The 25910-nt window shown below is 42.4% G+C and overlaps 1 protein-coding gene across 1 annotated transcript in view; it reads left to right on the top strand.

Annotated features, from left to right (window-relative positions):
• The window catches only part of LTK (leukocyte receptor tyrosine kinase), a 137588-nt gene that overhangs the window by 94653 nt on the left and 17025 nt on the right, over nucleotides 1-25910 (top strand). The window contains exons 6-17 of the mRNA XM_088520417.1: nucleotides 5539-5678; nucleotides 7604-7741; nucleotides 8623-8775; nucleotides 9852-9952; nucleotides 10988-11154; nucleotides 14826-14920; nucleotides 18750-18851; nucleotides 20943-21120; nucleotides 21626-21776; nucleotides 23963-24094; nucleotides 24625-24781; nucleotides 25694-25876. Of these exons, the coding sequence (XP_088376543.1) occupies nucleotides 5539-5678; nucleotides 7604-7741; nucleotides 8623-8775; nucleotides 9852-9952; nucleotides 10988-11154; nucleotides 14826-14920; nucleotides 18750-18851; nucleotides 20943-21120; nucleotides 21626-21776; nucleotides 23963-24094; nucleotides 24625-24781; nucleotides 25694-25876 (1697 nt within the window). The remainder of the gene's footprint in view (nucleotides 1-5538; nucleotides 5679-7603; nucleotides 7742-8622; nucleotides 8776-9851; nucleotides 9953-10987; nucleotides 11155-14825; nucleotides 14921-18749; nucleotides 18852-20942; nucleotides 21121-21625; nucleotides 21777-23962; nucleotides 24095-24624; nucleotides 24782-25693; nucleotides 25877-25910) is intronic.

Below are 25910 nucleotides of genomic sequence, written 5' to 3' on the forward strand. Positions count from 1 at the left end.
TGCTTGTTTTTCCTTTGCAGCAATCTGCCTTGCAATAACCTGCGTCAGGCACACAACAAGGCTTTTTGTTTCCATCACCTGACTGACTCCCATGGCGAATTTAAGCAACAGTTCCCAGTTCTTGTTTGCTTTGAATTCCTTGGCACTCCCCAGGCTGCCATGGAGATGCGTAGCCAAGAATCTCGGTCATCCAAAGATAGCAGAGTTTGACTACAGCAACTTATTTACTTTTAGATGCCCTTCTCTCCTGCTTTTAGCTGTTACTCCCTTCCTGGCTGCTCTTTCCCCCTTCTGTCCAGTTTCATGAGGAATCCTGAGCCCTTTTCTGGGGTCAGTTTCTAATATCCTTTTCATACTTACAACTTTGCTGCTTTTAGTCTTTGACCAGCTTCTGCTGGCATAAGCAGCTAAAATCACAGCTCCATTCCCATGTATAATAGCTGTGGGATGTACCTACATGCCCATAACAGGCACCATCACTGCAATGTCTCTAGAAGGAATCTGAGATGTTGCCTAGCAGCTTATTTGAGCACTGTTAGGCACTTCTACATGAAAATAAGATAATGTCTCTTTAAGCATCATGGCATTTAGATACATTAGAATGGATTTAGCTCTACCGGAAGTAGGCACAGACGTTGCTACCTTTTCTTAGTGACCCAAATAAAGCAATGATAAGCCCAGAGGCTTCTCCAGATCTTGTTCCATCCTTCAGGATCTGTCAGACACACAGTTTCCAGAAGTTTAGATATGTGGCAAGAGAGAAAGGTACCTTCCTGCCCACATCACTGACAGCTGGAATTGATCATCAGATCTGTAGTATTGAAGCTGCCACTTCTCATGCACACATTTCTCATGCACACACTTCTCATGCACACATTTTAGACACACCCAAAGGCAGAAGCAGCTGATCTTCCAGGCACTGAGTCCTCTGCACAAGTAAGACAAATATATACTATTTTATTGTTTTACTTAATTCCCCAGTGTGAGTATTTTGAGTTACTGCCATTAAAGAGAAAACTGCTGAGGCAATGAGATTTTCAGAATTCTGTATATTTACAAAAAATATATAAAACTGTTTCCCATGATCTCAGAGGGAACAAACATCAACAGCCTGTAGCTTTGCTTAGAAGTCCAAGCTCCTTTCATGTGGTGCTTGGCTCAGAAAGCTATTTTCACTTTTTCAGGATTACAGTTATGATGCTTGCTCAGGCTATGGTAGTTGTCTTTTTAACTATTTTGCTTATCCCACCTTTTCCCCTCTTTACCACCCAGAACTAAAAGTAGTCACAGAGGAAAATTCTTCCAGGTCCTGTGTGCTTTGGTTCTGGATCATTTCATATCCTCGTGTTTGTTGTTGGCCACAATTATTTCAGGAATAAGTTTGTTTCTTATAACTGTAAATGCATATACTCCAGTGAAAATTAAATAGCATAATTTGGGGCAGGGATAATCTTTGCCAGAGGGATAATGGCAGAGGTGTATTCAGTAAGCCAGGTTCATTTTGTTCAGTTTTTCTTCTGAACTGTAAGACGTTAGTCATGGTGGTCTCATCCAAAAAGCAACAAGTTCAAGGCTATGTTCATGGATGGGTGATCGGTTAGCCAACTGCAGGGATGTGGGAGCGTTAAAATGCCCCTCCAGCTTCTGAGAGACTTGTAGTAACTTATTGTCTTTGAGACTTCCTCTCTGCTCTCCAATCTGGTTGTTACTGTCCACAAGAGTTATTTAATTTCTGCTGTGGATAATACATGGAAGCGTTACTATATAGCTGATCTGAACATCTAGAAAGACCTTAAGTAGTTTGGGATTAATAAATCAGATGTCCTAGTACATACGCCTTTGCAAAAGAGTGCTCTGGCAAGCATCCTCAGAAAATGCCTAATGTGCAGTGACACCAGTGAGCACAGCTACTTTGATTAAACAGCGTAGCTAGGAAAGGAGAAGGTGCCTAGTTGGTATGTAAGACTAGCATTTTGAATGCTAATCTGAGAGTATGAGTTACTCTCCCTCATTGCTTCTGTCAAAAGTGCACCCAAAATGTGCTGGACATAGGAGGAAAGAGCTTGATCCTTAACTGGTTGGTGAGGGCGAGATGGGGAGGCCCATGCTCTTCTCCCTGGTCTATTTGGTTTTATGTCCGGAGGCCAGAACTGCATGCTTGTGAAGACTTGGTGCAAACAACTATTTATATGTATAAACAGTAATCTCTTCGAATTTGTATTTCACTAACTGAGCCTACAATCATTTAACATGCCTTTCTGCAATAACCTATGCAGCGAGTACCCCTAACTCAAAAAAAATTCAACTTTCCTGCCTCAGCTTATTGAACTTGTCACTTTTAAAGAAGAAATTGTTGATATTAAAATAGCCTTTTGTGAAATTCATAATCACTTCCCTTTGTTTGAGATGGAAAGGCATTGTATAGGAAAGATTGATAAGGAGGGGAGAGGGCTTTTGTTTAGCAGAGGAGATTGAGAGGCTAATGTTGAAAATAAAAATCAGAAGTTAAAACCGCAGATTTATATAATGAATCTTGAATTCTTTTGCATTAGGCATCGGGTTGCTTGCAGCTCCTTTCTATCCTTACAAGTTTCTCATAATGGTGTCAGACTCTGGCAGCCTCATCATACATCCAGAGCAGTTTTAACATCTGAATTTAGAAGAGTAATATTACCTCATTAATTGAGCTCTGACTTGACATAAAATCAATATTAAAGGTATTGCCAAGCCATGCTTATCTGAAAGCCTACTACAATGATCCATCTTCTGCTAGATCGACAATGGGCTTCGTTCCTGATTCCATTAAGAAAATTAAATTGGCTGTGTCCAGCCTCTGTTTGGATACTGGGAACAAGCAAATAGGATGCATTATTTACCTCATTAGAAAACTTGCTATAGTTGGATCGTAGTTTGGAGGGTGTCTGAGAGGAAATACCTGGCTGGTTGTGAGAATCTGTGCACCAAAGTATTGTACATTGTGCAAAACTACTTGTCATTTCTGTGGGCTCTGGATGCCTGCCAGACATTCCTTTGGTGGGATGAATGGAGTTAAATTTTGGTATTAGAGCTCCTTCAGTGAAGTACTGCAATGTTTCATGGGACCTCAAGGGCTCAAACTCAAAAGTAAAGAGCTGCCAATTTGAACATATGGTAGTTTAAGATGCTGGCTACTCTCTTCTACCAGAAGCCACAGTTCTCCTAGCAGAGGTAGCATCATGGACAGTGTGTCTCTCTCAGCTGTGACATCTCAGAGACTGGTATATGGACATAGGCTGCCAGTGGTTTTCATTTATTTTGATATACTGGTTGGAAACATCCAAAGTAAGTGGCTCATAAACCGTGTAGGAGTAATACGAAGCAGCTAAGCAGGTCATTGTTTGCAGCTGTGGGGCTGTAATCGCTTTGGTCCCTACCATAAAATCCAGCGGAGGCTGCGAATCAGAGGCTGAGCGCTGGAGGTTCCGGCCCCAGGGGTGCGGTGATGTTGGTGCTGCAGTGAGGTCTCAGCTGGAGGTTAGGCTGTAGTTTGGTGGAGATCGTACAGCTGTGTCTCAGTGCTTGCAAGGTTTAGTAGGCTTAATAGGCAAATCCCAAAGTTAAAGGCTGTCCATTACTCAGTGGTTCATTCGACCAGCTTGATTAAGGCCTGTTGATCTCTGTGGCCAGCAGGATGCAAAGCTGAGTAATGTTGCAGATGTGCAGGGGCTGGGGGTCAGTGCTGACTGCTTTTTGATGCAGTGCTACAGCAGGCAGAGTGTGCTTTTGAGAGTCACAGTGCTGGAAGTCCCTGAAGCTGCACTGACATAAGGAATGGAAGTAAAGCTGGATAGCAGAGCTAATGCAATTGTGGCTTAGGGCTGAAGATTTCTGAAACTGAATTAAATTATCAGAAATACTAGAAATACTGAGTATGTTACGATGGAGTGGAAAGCATAAGAAATAGGCTCATCTTGATAAGATATGGATCAACTTCAGCTGAGTCTTTGGGGTGTGCATGGGCTGGGGGTTGTGCATAAGACTGAAGGTGTCAGATGTGGGGAGGGCTTGGGAACGGATAGTAACAAACTCACCAGAGAAGAGAATATGGTTGGTTTGTGGCAGGAAGAATCATAGAATCATAGAATGCTTAAGGTTGGAAGGGACCTCTAGAGGTCATCTAGTCCAACCCCCCTGCACACGCAGGATCACCTAGAGCACGTGGCACAGGACGTGCATCCGAATTAGGAAGAAGGAATTAGGAATTCGGATTATCCATTAGGTGGATAATCAATGGGAAGCAAAAGTGGAGAGGGTGATGAATGATGCAAGTCATCTTTGTTTTCTTGGCAGGTGGCAGATAAGGTATTCTGTGGTTTTCGCATCATGTCCAGGAGACATCCATTCATGCTCCTGGAGTTGCCTTCTCATCTTTGTGGTGCTGGGGAAGAAAATATGGCCACTGAATGGCAGCTGAAGGCCTTTCCCAAGTGACTAAGTACTGCTAGGAGCAGAGCCATAGCAACACATCTTGGCACTGTGGCCTGGCCTCCTGCCAGCAGCTACTGTCTCCTTCTCACCCCATTGGCATTAGCTTAGTCACCTGTATGGGGTGGCAGCAGCAAAACCAGCAATGTATGGGATTCAGATAGACTTCTCTCTACCATGCATCCTTTTCAGAAGAGAGCTCAGAGCAGGGATTCCTCCGTTCCTATCCTTCATACAACCCCCTCCTTACATGATAATCACATACACTGTTAGCTGTCTTTTACTGCCCTGTTAACAGAAAAAGGAAGGACAGTTAAAAAAAAATACTGTTAGTAATCCTGTGGGATTTTTTTTATGAAACCTGGATGTCCTGACTCCCACCAGACCAATTTGAGTGAGGTGCTTTAATAATTCCTATAGGTTCTGATGCCTGTCTGCCTTTAAAATTAGAGTGTATGGGACAATCTTTCTCTGAATTGCCACAAGTCTTGCACAGTATAAAAATGTCTGCTCTCTAGAAGTTATGGCATTTGTTCTGTGGAGAAATGTAAATTCCCTGAGCAATGGGTATTTTCTTGAACACCACTTCTCTTATTTCCCTGTTTTCTGCATGTGTACTTCCTTTTTAAACTAATGCACCCTTTGTGGCCAGACGTTTAGTGGCTGCTACTTCCAGAACATAAAACATTAGTGTTTACTTGAGGAGATTGAGGTTTGTGCCACTGCTTGCTTCATCTTGTATGAGCAAACAGAACACAGCCATATATGTGGAAGGCACATACTGGGAGAGGGAAGGTTGTCTGAAACTGGTGATAATTTCAGCACCATTTTAACTTGGGAATCCTTGGAAATTATTGTTTTCATCATCAGGAACAGAGAAAACTCAGTATGAACTTTATCAGGATGAAAATCACTTGTTTTCTGTGAATCGTTGTGTTGGACTTTACATCCATCAGCCTATCCCCATAGGAATGCTGTCACTTCTGCTTGGTACAGTCCACAATCTTTAACCCAAGGACTCCGGGGATTCCCCTGTGCTCTGCACATGTCTAATAGCTCTTTGTTATCTTCTAGGATGAAATGGAAACCACTGATGGCCCAAATTGGACGAATAGAAAGACCTTTTAAAATCACCTTGCTGTATTCAAGCTGTGGAGCACAAGAGGCTGGACTGCTGGCAGTGGGCTCCTTGCAATTCAGTAATTGCTATCATGGTATGTTCCAAAATAGTCAGGTTTGAAATAACCAAATTCAGTCAAAAAAAAAAAAAAAAAAGAGTATCATCTTCATCAACACTGATAACTGTGATCTGGGAGTAGACTGGATGGGAGATGGGTAATAGCTGAATTATGCCCAGCGTTTCTAGCAGTGCTTTGCCTATCAAGGGTCATATTTGCATGAGTATTATGTATACAAACACGGGCACATGGATCTGAAGGCAGGGTTGAAGTTCAGAATTATAAAATTTGCCTCAGTAATCTACTCTGCTTTTCAGATTTGTTTTGCGTAATTTTTGCATGAGGAAACAACAGTTTGAAGTGCATCCAGCAGTAGGGACAGAGAAAAGTATTTGTCTAGATTATTGTGATATTTTTATTTCTTAAGTAATAACAAAATCCTTCCCAGTGTCACCAAAGCATTTTATACACTATGGTTCCATGGTCCAGATCTATAAAGAAAAGAAGCATTGGTCTATACTCTATGGGGTCTGCTTGTTACTGCCCGACCAAGAACTTCTGTCTAAAGTGAGAGTGATTAGTATGTAATTATTTTCACCAAAGTACTGAGTGCTCATCTTGGAAATGTTCAATTTTACCTGGCATTTACAGCCCTGCTGTCGATGTCATGCAAATGGTGCTCATTACCTGTGCAGAAGCCTGCTGAGGTCATTTAGACTTCTTGGAAGTCTGTTGGCACAGGCAGTCTGCAGGTTAAAGACATAATCTCCTTCACTTCCTGGTTTTCATGCATTAAGATAATCCTGTTGCTTCTGTTTTGCAGACAGTGTAGAAAAGCCTTGAATGTAAATATAGTGTTTTCAGAGAGGTGTTTTATAATGCATCATGATACCATTTTTGATCATATTAGAGATTTAATTTTATTGTGGTCATCAGTCTTTTTAACAGATGGCGTATTTTAATGCAGTGTTTTTGACAGTCGTGGGATTTTTGAGGGCTTGTATACAGCTTGAAATGCTGTGTATGCTTGTATACAACTTGAAATAGTGCTCCCAAACTGTGCCTAATGCTTGTATACGACTTGAAATAGTGCTCCCAAACTGTGCCTAATTAAGATGATGCATATAAGCAATATAACAAAGTGTCATGGGAAAATACTATCCTGGACCAAGTACCTGTGTTTCTGCAGATGTGTGCTTTTCTTCTCCTGATGGAGCTGGTTACAGTTCCAGAGGATCTTCAGTGCAAAGCTCTGTTAATGGGGCTCAGGTCTAGGCATGTTCATCGTCCATGCACAGATCCAAGAAAGGCCAGGTCCATTAAGAGTGGTGATTTCGAGAAATATAAGACTTATAACCTGTGTACAAAGCAGTTGCTGAGTACCTGTGCAGCATTTGCTGGAGTACAGCTGACTAGACGAATAAGGGCTCATAAGCCAGGATAGAAATATGCCAGCAGCACAGATGTTAGTTATTCCTGACTCTCAGTAGGACATAATAATTATGTGTATTGGGGCTGGAGCAGGGCGGGTGTCTGCCTCCCACGACAGAGTGCCATGCAGCATGTCCTAGCTGCCTGATACAGGCCCAGTCGTGTGCAGAGAACTGAAAAGCATACCATGGCAGAAGCCCGTGGAGTTTTTAGCGAAGAAAAAGCTGAACATATAAAGATAGCACAAAGACAACAGAAAACAGTGGACGAGAGAAAGAAATCGGCAATGAATTTGGTCTCGTGAAAGTTGAGGCAATCTGCAGATGATCTTCTCATGCTGGAGAGAAAACTTCATGGTAAATAGTCAAGATAAGGATCACTTAACTTGAATACTTTCCCAAGAATACTCTCAGAGGTCATACAGTGAAGGCTGAAGACTCATCCATACAAAAGCCTGCTTTAGACATTCTGTCACCTCACCTCTGGGCTATTTTCTCTTATTTTTTCTTCTTTTTTTTTTTTTCCTTTAGATAAAGAAGACCAAGATCTTTCTATATATGACAAAGGCTCTGCCCTTCCCTGCCTTCTTGGAGGCTGTGTCAGCCATTTGCAGATCTGTGAATTCATCAGTGATTGCCCTACAAAAGAAAAGGAGGGAGTGAGGTGTGGTATGTACTATGCCACTTCATGGGAAAATTCATCCCACCAGGAGAATTAATTTAAACTGAAAAAAAAAAAAAGGTTAAATTGATTCCCTCTCTAGATGAATTCAGGTTTTTGTCTCCTGAATTAATTTAGCCTATGTATGTAAATTGGATATCAAGATTCTCTTCGAAAATTCATCCTCTATAGGATAATATGGATTTGGGGCTTTTTTTTTTTCATATTGCAGTAGTGAGTTGCTTTTGATATTCATCACTGATTCAAAGAAATGCAAAGCCTTATTTATACATCTGCAGCTGGCTGAGGAATTCCTTCTGAACCTGCCTGCAGGTGATGGTACTGATCATCATTCTAGTGCCACCTCCGACATGATTAGTCATAAATCCATGCTTCCTGGATCCCAGTTCTGAGCTCATGTTGTATATCATGATGGATGTTGCCTGATTAAGCAGAAGGCTGCTAATAAGCATCTTTTAGCTTTGTTTCAAGTACAGTGACAGAGATCTAAAATAGTTTGCCAATAGTCTTTTAATTGGACATAGAAACCCTTGTTCTGACTGCAATTTCATATATAGCAGGGGCCTTTATGAGTATGTGATAGTGATTTACCACTCTTGTGCCTCTGGGAGGGATTCTGTAGTATCTAGAGAAGGACAGAACTGCAGGTTCTCTCTAATACTTCCAGATGCAAATAATATTGACTTTTTGATAGTGACTACATGGAAATGAACAAATAAGACCTGATAATATTTTGCCATTGAAAGACGGTGTGACGTAAGTTGTGTAACTTAGGAAACGACAATGAGTTTTGACTTTTACTGCTGTTTATTTTCTTCCATAATCACTTATCTTCTGTTTCCTTAGTTTTTCATGTTGTCCTTTGCAGACAGCCTCCCAGAGGGATCACATTGCTCTTTTGAAGAAGGTCCTTGTGGCTGGACACTGAATGGCACTGTAGCATCCACCTGGTCTATTAGGGGCCTTACCAAAATGATTCAAGAAGCCCCATTTATAGGGTCTACCTTGCAAGCCACTGGAGGTAGGTTTGTCATAGTGCTCTTTTGTTGTGTGTACATATGTGTATATATCATTCCCTCAACCTTAGCTTTTAAAATTCATTTAAAGTTCTTGGCATCTCCACTGCCAAATTAACTTTAGTTTCAATGAACATCTAGTATAGAACACTTTTGAAGCATAAACAAAGTTAACTTTTTACTATGAGTCAAAGCCTTACATAGAGCAAGTTCAGCCGCAGAGCTAACAGAAAATTGAAAATTCTTTAAAAAGAATTATATTATGAATTCTCCTCTCTCTGTGTATACCTCGTCCCCCCGTCTTGTGAGCTATTTGGAGAACTTTCCAGACTGCCAGTTGGTTCAAAGATTAGGTAGAGCATAACACATAAGTCTATCCTGAGACTAAGTGTTCAAGCTCATTTCGTGCTATAGGAAACTGCAATAATGAGTCAGATTCAATTCCCCTAATGCTAGCTTGGTAAATAAAAAAGAGGTGCAGCACAGGTGGGTCTTGGTCATTGTTCCCTGTTGAAATGAAAGGTGTCCATATATGAATGTCCTTCTTGTGTCTTGAGAACTTGTATAAACTGGTTCCAGGGAACAAAGACTACAGATAAGCTCTTCCGGTTCACAGTTTGTCTGATTGATTTATTTTTGATGCTCATTGTGTAGGAATAATGGCTGAAGACAGAGCTCACTGTAGATTGCTGTGAGCCTCTCTATATGTAGCGGTGTGTGAGGTTTGTGCACTCATATTTCAGGAGAGGATTTGGTATGTTGACTTTTGTGCTGATAAAATCCACCTTCCTTTAGTATTTATTATATCCAAGTTAACTGCCTCAATGGTAGATCTGCTGTCAAGCCTTTAAGTAGTTTCCACTATATCCTCCTACTTATGTCATGCTTCAGCACAGAGATGTTAAATTATTTCAAGAAAGTATGGAAAAGGGAAATATGAAACAGATTCCTTTTGTATATTTCTCCTGAAATCAAGTGTTTATGAATATGTGTTCAGCAGGTGAGCATCTAACAATAGATATTTCTTGTAGATGGAATGAGCATGACTCTTGTGTTTTCTGCTTCACTTTTTTGCTTGTAGGACACTTTCTGTACCTGCGAGCAGACAGCAATCAGACCAGTGGCACAGCCAAGGCTTACAGCACCAGTTTGCCAGCCAATATTGCCACTGAAGACTACCAGGTAAAATCCTCTGCTCTTAGCATTTCTGTGGAGCTGTTCCTCAAATTGTGGGCACTCTCTAGATAGTGTAGTCATGCTCCGTGTTCCTCTACATGCTGTACAAAATACAGGAAAGCAGAAGAACTGACTATACTGCCCAGTTAGCTGACTGTTGAACACCAGAAAGGAAACATGAGGTGCAACCCTACCAAGAGAAGGGAAGAGCCCCAAATCTACTCACAAATGAGGATAAATTCCCCAGCCTAGCTCTACTGACCATTCCTCTGAAGGATACCCAACACCTATGGAGTGACCTTGGTTTTGTAGGAAAGGGAGCTGGCTACCTAGGCTGTTTATCCACTTAGTTTTGTTCACAGCTGCTGTTAAGAGTTTTGTTCCTAAATTCTACTATAGGTAAGTGGCAGTTAACACATTTGAGAGCTTCACTGAGAACAGGAGCATGAAGTTAATGGGCCATCAGACTTCCCAGGAATAGGTGAATGTCAGCCTTTACTCAGAGTCTTATTTAATTTCAAATGGGGAAGGCAACGAGACATGGTAAGATTATATATGGTTGCAATGAGAAATTTCAGAGATTTGAGCTGTGGTTCAAGCCCTTTCCCATGAAACTTTAAGCTGGTGAGAACTCTGAGGAGGAATGTGTTTGGTATTGTTTGGTAAAATGTGTGACTAACAGAAGCATTTAGTGATAAAGAGGTTCTACAGTAAAGCCTGCTTTGCTGCTTGTTGTTCCTGAAGGACATAGAATGGAAACTGGTGCTCCCTCAGCTAGGTGACATCTGCCACAATGGATACTGTCATTAGTGCTTGAAAATCCGCTCTGCAACACAAATGCCAATTCAAATCCCCACCAAGAAAATTCTGTTCTAGGAACAGTGATAAGCCATGAACAAACGCTGGGGGAACTAGTGGCATGTACACTTAAACAGCTTGACCGAGCGTTATAGGTTCGGTATCTCAGATCCCCAGGGAGGGAGCAGTCACTCCTCTTTTATCAGAGGATATCCTCTTTTTTCTCTTCTTCCTCTATTCCAGGTCCAATTCTCAGTGCATGTTTTTGGCAGCTACAATGGTACCATCTCCTTCTCTATCAGGGAAGAGACAAAGGGAGTGCCAAACACCTTGCAGATGTGGGAAAAAGCAGGGAGCTGGAGTGACTACTGGTTTCTCATCACTTTACCGATGCCAGTGCTCCAGAACCGGTGAGTCCCCAACTGCCAGCGTCCAGGAATTTTCCTGGAAGTCTAATAAGCTCCTAATATCTTTATTGTGAAGCACTGTTTTTATTCGTGTCTTCTTCAAGTACCATTTCTAAAGAAAAGAAAACAGAGGAGCACAGCAATTCAGCTTGCTGAGGAAGCCTTGTTTCACATGTGCACATGCACATACTCAGCTTTTGTAGGCATAAGACTGCAGATGTGTGCGTGCACTGGAAGGCTTGGTGTTTAGGTACTGGAAATAACAAGTGTCTACCCTAGAAACATTTTACCAGAGAGAGAAAAACTACAGTTAAGGCAGTACATCTGTCTGTGCTAGTCAGTGCAGCCTGGACAATTGGAGATCATTCATTGCCACATCACTGGCACAACATTCCCAACAAAAGGCTGTGGCCCAAATCAGCCTTGCAGAAAAGTGTGTGTCAGCATCTCACATGTGAAAATAAGGAGTGATGTTGACTTTATAAAACAAGTCAAATATTGAAGATTCCAATAATTTCAGCTGAATCTATTTTAATCAGATATTTCTCTTCCCTGCTTAGTGTCAGTTGATCTCAAGTCCTGTAATGGTGTTGGCAGCTGGGGTTTTTTTGCACCACACAAGTGATTTTTCAAGTGCTCCATTCTGCTTTTTGCTGCTTCCTCAGGAGAGCCTCTCTCACGTGATACTTCTATCAAGCAAACAAGCAAAAAGACGAACAAGCCTCAGAATCTATTTAGTGAATATTATAAATTGAAAAAGATAGGCCTAATAAGTTCAGCAAAAGGAAGAAGTGCTGGGGAATAAAATATATATTTGTAAATTTGGAAGGGTACTTTCTTTGCTCTCATGTAGCTGAAGCAGAACCTGACGTAGTTCAGAGCTGTAATGCCATGGAAAGTACTGCTTAGTTCCCATGGAAAGTACTGTTCCATCTTAGGGATAACCAAGGCAGAGGAGACTTTTTAGGATTTAAAAAGTTCTTCCAAGCATGTGGAAATGTCAGGAGTTTTAAATTTTCAAGGATAACTGTTGAAAAATGTAATACATTTTCATGGAGATGGCAAAAAAGTTGTCACAAGACTCAGTACCGCAAGACTATCTTCCTCACGAATTTCAGATCCTGACTCTAATTCTTGGCAGCATGGAGTATACTTAGACATTGTCATTATTTTCCAGCATGACCAAAGTGATGCATCCCTGCATTGCCTCATTCTCAACACTGGTGAAACATTTGATTGCTGTGAAAATGCTACCCCAGTCACCCAAAAAAGGGAAGTTCAGCCTAAACTGGTTCAATTTTGGAAAAGTTTCAGGCAACCATAATCCAAGACTTATTTTGAACATCAGTGTAGAAACTTCATACAGTTTGGTGCAAATCTTCAAGAATGACTTTTCTGTATATTTATGAGTGCTGCCAGCTTTCCTCTGTAATGCAAGTCCAGCAGTGCTGTACTTAGGAAAATTTTTAGCACGGTGTGGGCTGGCATGACACTCTATTCTGATTCTTTGGGGAACTACTGTCCTTCTTTTGTTGTCCCTGAGAAAGGATGAAAGGGTATTTTTTTTCTTTTTTTTTCTCCATGTTTCTTGAAGAGATGATAGTAACAAAATGGTTGGGAGGGGACAGGTTGGGAGAGAGAGGGGAGAACTGCAACCCACAGTTGGTGTAGGAAGACATTTATGTATTGGTGAGGCCAGAAGGAGAGAAGCCTTGGCAGGTAGGAAGAGGTCATGCAGGGGATTAAGGTATTTTTTGGCATGAGCCCAAATCTAGTGTATTTATTTCTTAAATGAGGGGAGGTGGAAGACAAATTACACAGCTGATCACCCTCCCAGCTGGGCATCTAGCTACTTGGAAAACTGCCTTTGGTGGTCAACTGGCAAATTAATTTGCTTAAGTTCACAGGGAAAACAGGTTCTATTAGAAAAAAATCAGGAAGGCAGAAGACCAGAGAGGTGGAGAGTATAATATGTTAGTGTTAGCAAAATGAACTCAATTAAGAGGAATACCTGAAGCCCTTCTGGCTGCACAACACAGGATTCAAAAGGCAAATTCTCCTCTTCTTTCTGAATTTACAAGGAAAGGGAGACATACAGAGCCCTGAGAATAAGGGATGTCTGTTCTCCCGCACTGGAGGGGGTCATTCCCAAGCTCCCACTTGTACAGCTAGAGCAGAAATGTACCTTACAGTGCAGTGCTGTGGCCCTCCTGCCACTCTAGCTCTATGGACCAAGCACTCAAGATTGCTGTGACCAGGATACACTGACATGTGGGTCTCTAATTAAGGGGTAGACTGTGGAGCTGTATTTATTGTGTGGTCAGTGTCCTGACCTCCTCCTGCTATGATTTCATCTTCTATCACATGGCCAGAGGAAGTGCTGTTTTATGTCAGTGGAGTTATACACAAGGCCTGAAAGCGCAGGCATTTTGCTGAATCTGCTAATAAGGAAAGCAGGTTTAGGTTGGAAAAGGCTCCTGTGTCAAATTCCTCTAGTCACCCCATAGCTGAAAGAGCAGGGTGATCCAAGGCCCCTGATTGGCATGTGCTGCAACAACACTATCACTCACAGAGCCCAGTCCTGTGGGTGTGAACTCTTTCTTGTAAGCGTAAGGATCCGTTCTCAAGTTGGGATAAAAGCAGCTTGTCCCTACGGATTTTAAAGCAGCTATGCCCCATTACATCAGCTGTGGATCTGGACCAACATTTGGCTGGTGGGTGGAATATACATGCATACTTTTTGCCACTAATTTGGGACAAGCATGTTCTAGGCTGAATGATTAATATGTTAGTCAAGTCACTACTTGATCTCCCATAAATCTTGATTGAGTTTCACCAGTGACAGCAGTAGAGGTCCTCTCCATATGCTTTTAATAATGTCTAAATGGACTGGACATGAGACATCTGTTTATTTCTGAAGTTAAATCAAACACAGTTCAGTCCTATCCATTGAAAGGAGACCAGTCCTATCCATTGAAAAGAGACCCTTCAGCCCATTTTCTTTTCTCCTTGGGAATTCAGAATGTGGCAGTAAACATGATATGTGACTAGATAAGTAGCCAACACCTGGTCATGCTGAAAAAGATGAGAGAGCCCAGAAAGCGAGCATTTCAGGGAGTTATGGCTAGAATTTAAAATGGCCTGGCCTTCAGCTAAAATCAATTTGGTACTACCTGCTATTACACTTACATGCATTCACTGAGAATCATGTCTAAGATGCATATCTACTAGGATGTTGCTGTTATGCTCGGTTTTTATTTTGGCTGTCTTCTTGGGAAAGGATTCTTTCTTGCTGTGTTTTTGCACATGTAAACTCCCTCACTACTATTAGGAGTTGGACAAGGATAATTGTTTGTCCATGAATGTTGTGAAGGATGGCAGCTTGTTTTTCTGTCCATGTGTGCATGTGGCTGGGAAACATGGATTTTATTCTTCCTCATGAAAACTGGTATTATCTGAATATGGATTACTGTCCATACTTCTACTTACTATCTGCTGATGCATGTGTGCAGGTTTTCTAGCAAATCCTTTGGGCTGCTCAGCTTGGATTGTCTGGAGAAAATGTTTTAAATGGTGATTATCATGATTGCATGATGAAGGGACATTTCATTTTAAAGGTTCCTCCCTGCCACCCCTTTGTCTGTCTTTTCTAAAACTCTTGTCTTGTTGCAAAGGTTTCACCTGCAACTGCTGGCAACGTGGGGCTGGAATTCCCAAGCTGACATTGCTGTGGACAATATTACATTTGGACTCGACTGCTTCACTGATGGTGAGCCACACATTGCAGACCCTTAAAGAATTTGGACAGGGTAATTGGCATCCCACAGGTCCAGGACACACACATGCTGTTCCCTCTAGAGAGTGTATTTTGATCATTTGTGTTAACTTTCACCACACAAGGGCATTTTATCTCAGACCTGCAAATAGAGGCAGTTTTGCAGTGCGTCAGATTGTCCTAGCACTTTTTCTTGGCTCCCTAATCTGAGATAGCATAGCATAGTTGAGACCTGTGTGACCAGTGTTCCCTGGCAATGGATAGCTGAAGGGAATTTTTGAAACCTACATGGAAAGTCATATTTTAGAAGTCAAAAGGAGGAAGATGAAAGTATAAAGTTTCTTTCTCATAGAAGAGTTTAGATTATTGCCACAAGTTTATTTTACTCTACAAGGAGATGCAGCAAATGTCACTGCCACGTATATAGCAGATATATTCTATCCTTTGCTTCTTTACTGCAAATGTGATGGATCACAATGTATGCCACTAAAAATGCAGCCAATGCTACCCTCTGAAGCATTTTAGCAAAATAGGTGACTTTACATAGCAGAGGAGTGGAAGGAACTTGGATATTTGTATCACTTGGAAATATCAGAAACTGGCTTCTCCTGGAGGGAGAAAAGCCAATTGAGACCCCAATGCTAATACTTTGTCTTGAAATCTTTTGAGGACAGTGAAGGGAGGGATTCCCCATGACCTCTTGTGCAGCTGCTCTCCCCGCTGCTGCAGTTTAGTGCCCTCCAGAGAGCCAACAGGGCCGCTCGTGTAACTAGACCTCTGCACCAACGTTGTTGCTTTTGCCCTAATGCACCAGTTCAGATGGCTTGAACTGAGCACTGAGCTCTGCACTAAAATGACCAGTGCACCCATAGGCATTTTGTTGGTCGTGGCATAGGGGTGTGAGCTTTGGCAAATAGGAGAGGCAGAAATGCCACTGAAGCAACGTTTATCAGAGCTCCCAGCTCCCAAGTTGCTTCTCATTTTTGATTAGTATAAATTGGTACAGACTTACAGGAATGGCAGCCACTTACCCTGTCTGAAGGTGTGACCCAGAGATGTGTGACTCATGCAGGAGGACAGCATGAAGGAAAAATATTTCTCAGAAGCCCTACACTTGCCACTATTCCTTGAATCCTCTTTGCAAATTGGCATTTTCTCGCCTCTGAAAGCAAGGCCCCTGCATTTGTCTTCTCCTGAATTTAATTCAGTTATGCTGCGGAGAAGCCTAGGAGCTCTGCTGGGTATTCCGTAATGAAGTTATCTCTCCCTGGCAAGGAGAGGCTTCAGATGTCACTGATGGAGCCGATTAAGATCCAAGCAGTGATTTCTACGCATGAGGGCAACAGGAAGGACGTATGGCAGGAAGGAAGAATTTGCTGTTTGCTAGGATATATATATTAATTTATTCATCTATTTCAATCCTGTAGTTTAATTGCTCTAAAAAATCCAGTGCAGACTTTAAATGCACTGCTTATATGTATGTAAGCCAGGAAGGAAGGAGAGGTGTTTCATACTCATTGACATCAAGCAAAGGATTCAGTAAATTTAGGTAGAAGAAAGGGGGTAGTGGGGGTAGCTCAGGGGACATTGATAAGGACAAAAATTAAACAGCTCATCCTGGCATAACGGAAGCTGGCATAGCATCCTCGTTCCCTCTTTCACTGCTGGACAAGCTGGAGAGAAGTTCAGGAGTACTCCAGCCTGCACCAGAGATACTATATATTTTTCATTACAGTCTCAGATTCAGAGAAGTAGGAGCTATTCACTTTGGCTCTGTTCTTGAAGGAGTTATCTATCTGTCTTCTTTACTTTTCCCTCTATCCTTCTCCAGTGTGTAAATTAAGAGCACGTCCTGGAGAAAAGGAGTCCCTTGCTCTTCAGATTTTTCTCCTACAAGTGCACGTTAGTAGAAAAAAGTCTTGCTCCCTTGTTTTCACTTAACATTCAGTGTCTTGACTGTTAGAGACACAAGTGGAAGCAAAAATAGGCTGGAGCACTAGGCCGTGGATCCCACAGCTACACCATATTACTAGAAAATGCCATCTTACAAATTTACATGTCTGGCAATGCATGAAGCATTCTAAGAGGTAACAGCTCATGTGGACAGACTGACACTCAGCCTATCACACAGCTTATCTGCTGATCATGATGGAGACAGAAGCTTCTTTCCAGTGCGAGAAGGTTGAGACTGTTTAGAGAAGGAGGAGAGACTGTTTGGAAATGAAGCATTGCTTTAGGACAGACTCAGTTGGGATGCTGCAAAAAATCCATGCAGACACACAGACCAAGTCTGTATTTCAGGAACTGAATTACATTCCTTCGCTCCAGCAAAAGAAACTGGACTTCTTGTTCAATCCTAAGCATCCAAAACTGTTGTGACCTTTGGAATTCATAATTCAGTGAATGCCTTGGGAGACCAGGCATCTTTTCTGGCTATGTGTCGTCTTTTTCGTTTGGTTTTCCTTCTTGTCTTTGATCCAGATCATTTGTTTTGAGGTAATTTCATTTTTTGCTGGCTTGACAGCTCCATCCATTGAAGTTGTCTATCTCTGTATGAACAGAGTGTGTCAGTACAAAGCTTCCTTTTACTTCATCTACCAGTGTGCTTTCAGTCAGACCTGGGGGGAACATTCTCAAGAGTAAGAGCTCAGCAAGGTCACCATGCTTCAATTACTTATTTGGCCTCTCTGACACAGCTAACAAGGGTGTTAATTATCACTATTTAGAGCTGTGGCTTTGTGGCAGAGATAATTGCGCAGCTGGAACTGGCTGAGTCTTCTTTGAACAGAGTATCAAACAGCTGTTAGATTCTCACAACTGGAACAAATTGAAATATTTCTAATGTTTTTCAACTAACGAAAAATGTTCGCTATTAAATTAAGCAAGGGCCCATAAAATGGAAGGAAGTCTGTCTTGTTTTTAACAGAAAAGTGCTAATTAAAAGTCTGCAAAAAATATGTAATTTAACTGTAGAAATAGGATGTTCGCCAACTGTAAGGCCAAGGAAAAGTTATTACTTTTTCCTGTTGTAAGGCAGCTTCAGTTATACGTGGAGTTCCTAGCGCATTCAGTGTTTCAGATGTGTTCCTACCGCATTCTCTGCTTTAGATAGCAAATACTCTGAAGTTCCTCCTCTCACAGAGAGGGCCTGTTTTTAAAGGCTTGTTTCAATGTTCAGAAATGTAGCTTTTTGCTCTGTTTTTTTTTGTTGTTGTTGTTTTTGTTTTTGTTTTTGTTTTTTTTTTTTGTGGGGATGGGACTCAATGATCTCCAAAGGTCCCTTCCAGCCTTAATCATTCTCTGAAAAAGGTTTGTCTAAAGATTTACAGCTATGTCAGGGCTTGCTGCTGCTTCTTAACTGTTCATGTTGGTGAGATGTGTCATTTTGGTTTGAATTTTATTTTCTGTACAAGTTCTGGGATACTCCAAGTTTGTTGGTGAGAGGGAAGTGATATATTAGACTGATTTACCTACCATGATGCCATTAAGAATCAGTGATAATTTTTGTGATCACTCTCCTTTCATTCAGTGATTTTACTGCCCAGCATTGTCACCTGCCCCATGGACAACAGGTCACCAATACATGGTATCCATTCTCCCAAGCTTTTCCCCAAGTTTGTCTGACTTCATGGGATAACATGCAGAGCTAAGCCAAGATGTGGACCCAAAAGAATAATATAAATACACACATTTTCTATACAAAGAAGCCTTTCTTTGTTTTAACCAAATGGTTATACTTGGTTCAGTCATGTGATTTTATGAATTTTCCATCTCTCTTTGTTACTGCCCTCCCATCTGTCATCCATTCCACAAACTATAACAGGAAGACAACAAAGCCATTTTGGTGGGAAGCGCCAGTACCCACGGGAAGTTAGTGTCCTGGATGAGCATCTCCTGAATCCGCTGGAGGAACCCTCCCTCCCAGGTAGATCCTTCTATACTGAAAACCTGTCTTATGGCTATAAAGCTAATTCCTTCCCCATCACCTGTGTGTAATTTGGCTGCCCTGGAGCAAAAGAGCAAATATGATCCATCCTGGAGATGAGAAGACCACATCAAGTAGTCGGTGCTTTGTTAGAGAGCAACAGGATGCTGGAGCCCAACTGACCAGTCCCTAAAGAGTATAAAAGCAGAAGCTACCTGACCTAAGTGCAAATGGGCAAAAACGAGGCCAGGAGGGAAAGGTGTGGAGCAGTACCATAAGCTGGGGATGGGCAGAAATTTGTTGAGACTTGGTGAGCACTTTGAGCTGAGCTGGGTTGGTGGGCAATGGCAGTGTAGAGATGGGAATCCAGAAAGGGTGCAGGCAACGGTAGAGGCTGGCACTCTGGAGCACAGATAACGTCTGTGTGGCTAAAGGAAGGCCTGAGGAGGGAGGCTGCGCTTGGCCCAGTCAGAGAGCCTAGGGTTTCCTGTAGAGCCAGTCATAGGGAAGAGGCACAGGCAGTGTGAGGGGGACAAGACAGGGCATACCAAACCTGGAGCACAAGCAGAAGTCTAATGAGGATCTAAGGAAGCATATTTCACCTCAGAGCCTGCAGTGAAATGCAGGATTCTTATGTCTTCAGGTTGCTGGGCTCCCCACAAATACAGGTTTGTGACTGCCTGCTCTGGTGCCTGAAGACTGAGTCCACCCGGAAGGTGACAACCTGTTACGGCTCTCAAGCTCCTGTAGTAGCTCAAGTGACAGAGAGTTCTGAAGTGGTGCTCCCACCCCATTGAACAATCTGTGTGTCAGCAGGAGGACATCTGTTGGAACATTTAGGGATAGTTTTCCTTGCCTTTTTCTATAAATCCAATTATAAGCTTTAAAAAAGTTTATGCTATTTACTGTTTTGCTATTTACTGCTTCTGGTATTTACTATTTTATCATTTAGCACTTAGAGAGTTCTACTGTGGCATTTCCTGTGCCACCTGCCTCTGGTTGTTGAGCATGCACTGCACGGTAGTTTTCAGTTGCATTATCCAGTAGCTGTATTCTTAGGCCCTGTCACCTGTCAGCTGTGACAGGATCACTGGACAGGATGGGCCTGTTTGGTGCTTGAAAAAGAGTTGTGCAGTGCAAGAAATGATTATTCGCTGCATTGTTGCAGAAACTACAAAGAGCAATGAGAGCGAGAAATAAGTTTTCTTGGAGAAAAAAGGAACCTAGTGAGAGTAGGAAGATGCTGCCCTGCCTATTGATGCTGCTAGCAAAGGCTGTGCAAGCCCTAGACAAGTTGCTTAAACCCAAGCCTTTCATAGATGGTTACTAATTGTACTGGCAGATGCTTTGGTTCCCGTCTGGAAAGCTGAAGTAATATCTCCTTGCATCATACTGGCATTGAGAAGAGAAATTTATAAATGTGTTTGAAACGCTTGGCTAAAACGCATCAGAATCCTGCAAGGAAAATTACGGGTTTATCTACTGTCTGTAATTTTTTAAATAGTGTGTAAGAAATAAAGTGAGAGAAATAAAGCAATAGTAACAATAAGCAGACCACTATTTGTGCTATAACTAGGATGAAGCTGGAATAGTATGATAAAAATACTGTGTGATGATGTAATTAAGGATGGTATCAGAGTGGATTGTCTTACAAAGGAGCTGCACTGAAGCTGTACAGGTTAAACTTAACTTCAGAATGCACTGGCTTTGGAGACCTCGGATTATAAATGCATTTTTTTGATAGTTCACCATCACATGAATGATGATTATAAGTTTAAGCATGTGATCAAATGAGCATAATTGGATTTAAAGCCCTGCAAATAGCAGGTACTGCTTCAACGTGGTCTTTCTCATGAGCATCCAATTTCTATATAAAAATCATTAATGTTGTTTGTGAATATCTATGAAGTGAAGTTTGTCATTGAATAAGCTTCCAGCTTGTTTACTAAAGAAGCCTATCAACAAGGACATTTTTTATTGTTGTTTTCATGATACTTGTCCTTTGGCTACATAGTTCTGTGAGCTACTGTGCATCCCTGGGAAATAAAGGGAAGCTGATGTCTGTCTCAACTCTTGCTGTTTTGATCCCAGGGGACACATCCGTTGTTCTCTGGTGGTTCACGACGTGTGGTGCCAGTGGTCCCCATGGGCCAACTCAGGCCCAGTGTGACAGTGCCTACAAGGACAGCAACGTGTCAGTGGCTGTGGAGAAAGAGGGCAGCCTTCGAGGAGTGCAGGTCTGGAGAGTGCCAGCCACAAACCGATACAGGTCAGTATTAGTTTGTGCTGGAGAGACAACCACTTAACTACTTTCTGATTGTGGAGCTGCAGCTAACATAAGTGTGGGACCATTTCTGAAGGGACTCATGAAGCAAGAGAGAACTGGGAGTGCTGGCTGTCCACATGTGTGTCTGAGTCACCATGAAGTGTGGAAGGGTAGCAGTGGTGACAGATCAGAGCAGAAGTGGTTGTGGAGGTGAGGTCAAGTGGAAATGCTGCTGATATTTCAGTCCCAAAGCCTTGGTCTGTTAGATTTGTCTTTAACAGCTCATGCTGTTTATTCCTGAAGCCTCTGTCCCCAGTGCTCTGCCTATGGTTCAGCCCATCCTCTTGAGAAGACATAGTGTGGACCTCAAAAAAAGGAACAGCTGTGAGATGCTGTGGAGGGGATCTTGTCTGGCTGGGAATGCAGGCTGGGGGAGCTCACAGGAGGAGTTGTTTTGGGGATGAAAAGTGTCAGATTTCTGTCTCTAACTACTTCCTTTTTCTTCCAGGATTTCTGCCTATGGAGCAGCTGGAGGGAAGGGAGCCAAGAACCACAATAAGAGGTCCCACGGGGTCTTCATCTCGGCCACCTTCCAGCTTGAGAAAGATGAGCTGCTGTACATCTTAGTGGGGCAGCAGGGGGAGGATGCCTGCCCTGGGGTGAGGGCTGCACAAACACATGTGGGCAGAGGCTTTGCAGAAAGAGTCAGCAAGAGTCAGTGGGTGGCTTGGGGTTTGGCTGTACTGGTGATGAATGATGGAAATTGCAGGATTCAGCCATGAAATCCAATCAGGAGATTAGGAGGAACCAGGGAGCCAAGTTAGAAAGAATCTTTTCAAAATAAATATAAAGAACTCTAAAATCAGAAACCATCCCAAAATGCACAAACAAATACAAAACCCACAGGAACCCTGCTTTAAGCTCCTCATGTTTAAAATAAGAAATTCTTTATAGCTTTCTTCTGCTTGTTTTAAGAGGGAATCTACTAGGGAAGAGTTATGTTCTCCTTGTCTTATTTTCTGACAGTCTAGATTTCTTTCTGTGTGCCAGGATTTCAGATAATATTCTGTTAATTTCAGGAGTTTCTACAAGCCCCCAGCAGTGAGGGGGCTGCACCGAGTTAAGTAGTCTCTAAGCTTAGAGACCAAGGGCTGAATCCCAAGCCTGTCAAAAGCATTGGGATTCTTCCCACTGACTGTAACAGCTCCTTAGTTATGTCTACCCAATGACAAAGAAGCACTCAAGGAGAAGAGAAATTGATTTTGTGAATGCTTATAGATGTGTTCCCTAATGTTAGACTCATGTTTTAAAAGTCCTTTTACCAGTTAGGCTCAAAGACTACACCTTTTCAGCCTAAGTTTCATTTTCCAGAAAAACAGTCTGTCGACCTGTGCCTGGGAGCAACGCTGCTCCTCACACAGACTGCTGAGCTTGGGATGCACACTGTTCTTGCAGGCATTCTAAGATGCTCTTTATTTTACCCAGAATATATGATGTCTTACTCAAATCACAGAATGGTTTAGGTTGGAAGGGACCTCTAGAGATCATCTAGTCCAGTCCCCCTGCTCAGCAGGGGCACCTAGAGCACTAGAGGATTATTCCTCTTCCTGTTTATCCTCTCCCAAATTTTATCCACTAATGAGTTTGCAATTATGATAAAATATTGCAACAGATTCCAAAACTAGTCCTTCTTCACTTGGATAGGACAAGAATTACATCTAAATGAAGCATACCTTTGTATATCTGCAGCCCTCACTCTAATGCATTCTTTAGCCTTGGTTCATAATCTTCATAGGTCTCCTGTATTCCCTTGGATTTCATGGACTATTCTCCAAATTGCAAGGTATCTCCCTACACTAGCTATCTCCATGCACTAGCTCCTCCCTCCAGGAGCAGATGCTGCTATTGGAAATATCTTCCCTTCTTTTTGCCCTCTTGGCCCAACTTTTGCTGTCTCTGGCTTCAGAAGTCCTGCTGACTCTGTATGTTAGGTAACAAATGTGTTTGTTTTCCTTTCTCTGAACAAATTCTGCAGCTCTAAGCCTTCATCCCCTCTACATTGTCCCAACTGCTTTTCCCTTGTCCTCAGCTCCCCTGCCCTTTGACTAAAAGGAGAGAGCAGAACTGGTGCATTGCCTCTGACCTTGACATGGACGTGACCAAACACGTGTGGGGAGTCCACCTGTACTGAAACAATACAGCAGTTTCTGAAGCCACCCAGAATTCACTGTCTGGATAAAGCTGAGCAAATTCACCAAGTTATTGCCATTTGTGGAACTCACCTTCACACCCAAAAAAATCTAAGACTGCCAAACAATCTTCATTCAATCTAGGGAATGAGAAGGAGGGGCTCCAGATTTCTGTCCTGAGGTAGTTCACTCTTAACTATGTGCAGAGCTACCTGCCTTGTATTTACAAATCTTAGAAATATCTATTAAGTGCATCAGTAAGGATGTTCTTAAAATTAATCCATAGTTCAATCAAACTTGAATTTTCTTGGATATAAGAAGATGTAAATATGCAAAACCTGAGTTTGTGATATTGATAATGAGTTATTGCTGCAATGCTATTTTGTGGGGGGTGGCGGGGAGAGCATTTGTATTTTCACTTGAATGTGTAATGCAGTTTTGTAAATCAGAGGTAACAGATTCCTCTTTCAGCTGTTGGTCCATGTGTTGGTCCCTGAGCTTTCTGTCCACACAGATAATGTATATCATATATGTATATATATATACACATATACATATATATATCTCAAACAATATATTATTATCCTGAGAGATACAGATAACTCTTAAGAATTGGACTTTGCTGATGAAGGAGTGCATCTCTTGTCTTCTTTCAGGGCAATCCTCAAACCCAGAAGATCTGCTTAGGGGAGTCATCTCTCATTGAGGAAGATTACAAAAAGAAAAAGGACCTGAAGGAGTGGGCTGGAGGAGGTGGGGGTGGAGGAGGAGCCACCTACATCTTCAGAGTAAGTTCTCTCTCTTTCCATCCTGCCTGGGCAGTGTCCAGCAGGGCAGCTAGTTTTCACTGTCATGTTGCATGACCCTCTCAGTTCTTAACAAGAAGGTGATAAAGAAGGAGCTCATCTGCCCCACTCTGTCTTCCGCTCTCTGCCTTTATATCTTTTAAATTCAAACTGTTTATCGCTTTTCATATCCTTGATTGTACTTGTCACAGTCACCAAACAAGCTGAATTGCTTCCTCAGTTTTGGCAGCTCAGGCCTGGGAATCAGACCAGGACCCCTCTTTAATACTGGCAGCAGTCCTACCGAAAAAAAAAATCCCTGGTGTTTAATGGAACAAGACCACTTACTTTGTACACAGAAGCACATTGTAGAACATCTTTGTAATGCAGTCAGGAAACAATCAGTAGCAATGTCCTGGCCTCAGGCCATTGTCCTTTAAGCTGCTTTTATGCTTTTCAATGCAATGAGTTGTGTGAATTCACATATCCAAGGGATGTAAAGTTTTTCTGATGTTTGATGGGGGGTTTTCCAGCAGAAAAATGGGATTTTCGAACCTTTGCTCATCGCAGCAGGAGGAGGAGGGAAAGCCTACCTGAAGGCTCAGGAGAGCTCCCTAGATGATGCACCCCTGGAGCAGTTTGAGAACAGCACTGCAGTACCTGGAGTCAGTGGCAATACTGGGGCAGCAGGTGAGACACTAAAACCAGACAAGTTCTGGGGCTGATGGCTGAATGTATGAGTTGTGCTGTGGGCGTGAAACAAGAGGCTCCCCTTTGATCCTTTGGATTTATTTTTGTGACAGCAGTTGTTATAAATATGGTGGCAGTCCATAAAGGATGTCTTCTCGTGAGGTGTGTTAGCAGGAGGGAACGCCCAGGGAAGATGAGGAAGGTGCTGCAGGAAGGTGCTGCAGGAGAGTCTGTTTCTGTATGAGGGGCCTGCTCTCCATGAAACAAGTCACAGAATGAAAATGCTATTTTGGGAGTAGAATGCCCTCCTCCACAGTGTAGTAATGGCCTTTAATCAGTAGAGAAGATGAGACTTCTTCTCTCCCAAAACACAGAGAACAAGTGCATTTCTGGAATTATCCCAGAAATCAAACCTGATTTGTAGTTGTGTGACAGCTGTACTTACAACCCATTCCTAGGAGACCAAAAAAAAAAAAAAATGGTTCTCCATGTCTTGCTCAATAACTCTGTGTAGAATTCTCTAGGAGGAGATGAGGAAGTCCAGTTTAGATTTTATTTCTTCCATAGTACTCAGCTTCTCCAAGTGAGCTGCTCTCCAGGGGCTGAGTTATCCCAACCAGTTCTCCCAAAGCGGGCTGCTGGGTTGCCTGTTTCCCAATAGCACTAGAAGCTGGGGATTAGATGCTTATCATAGAGCAGGTACCAATAGATCCTGCACTAGATTTCCTCTGTGTTACTGTCTATAGCAAAAAGAAGCTTGTCTGTATTCTTCTCTTTAAGAAAGAGTTAACTTGCACACAGGTATATCTTAGGAAATTAATAAGAGCCAGTCCCCAACTCTCTCCAGTGCATCCTCTCCTTTGCTTGTGCTTCCTCACCTGTTCTTGTTTTGTTCTCTCACTCTCTGTAAAGGTGGAGGTGGCGGCTGGCAAGACGTGACTCTGCTTCCTCAGGCTGGGAGGTCGCTCCTGGAAGGTGGCGAAGGGGGTCGGGCTTGTCCCCAGGCACTAGCCAAGCTCCAGTGGGCCACCTCTGGTGGCTTTGGTGGGGGAGGAGGAGCTTGTACTTCTGGTGGAGGCGGAGGAGGCTACAGAGGTAAGTCTGCTAAAGGAAGAAATGTGCTGTCCAA

Source organism: Tinamus guttatus, unplaced genomic scaffold (genome assembly GCF_059628265.1).
Source record: "Tinamus guttatus ecotype Peru unplaced genomic scaffold, ASM5962826v1 Tinamus_guttatus_pri_ptg000089l, whole genome shotgun sequence".
In the NCBI taxonomy this organism is placed as follows: domain Eukaryota; kingdom Metazoa; phylum Chordata; class Aves; order Tinamiformes; family Tinamidae; genus Tinamus; species Tinamus guttatus.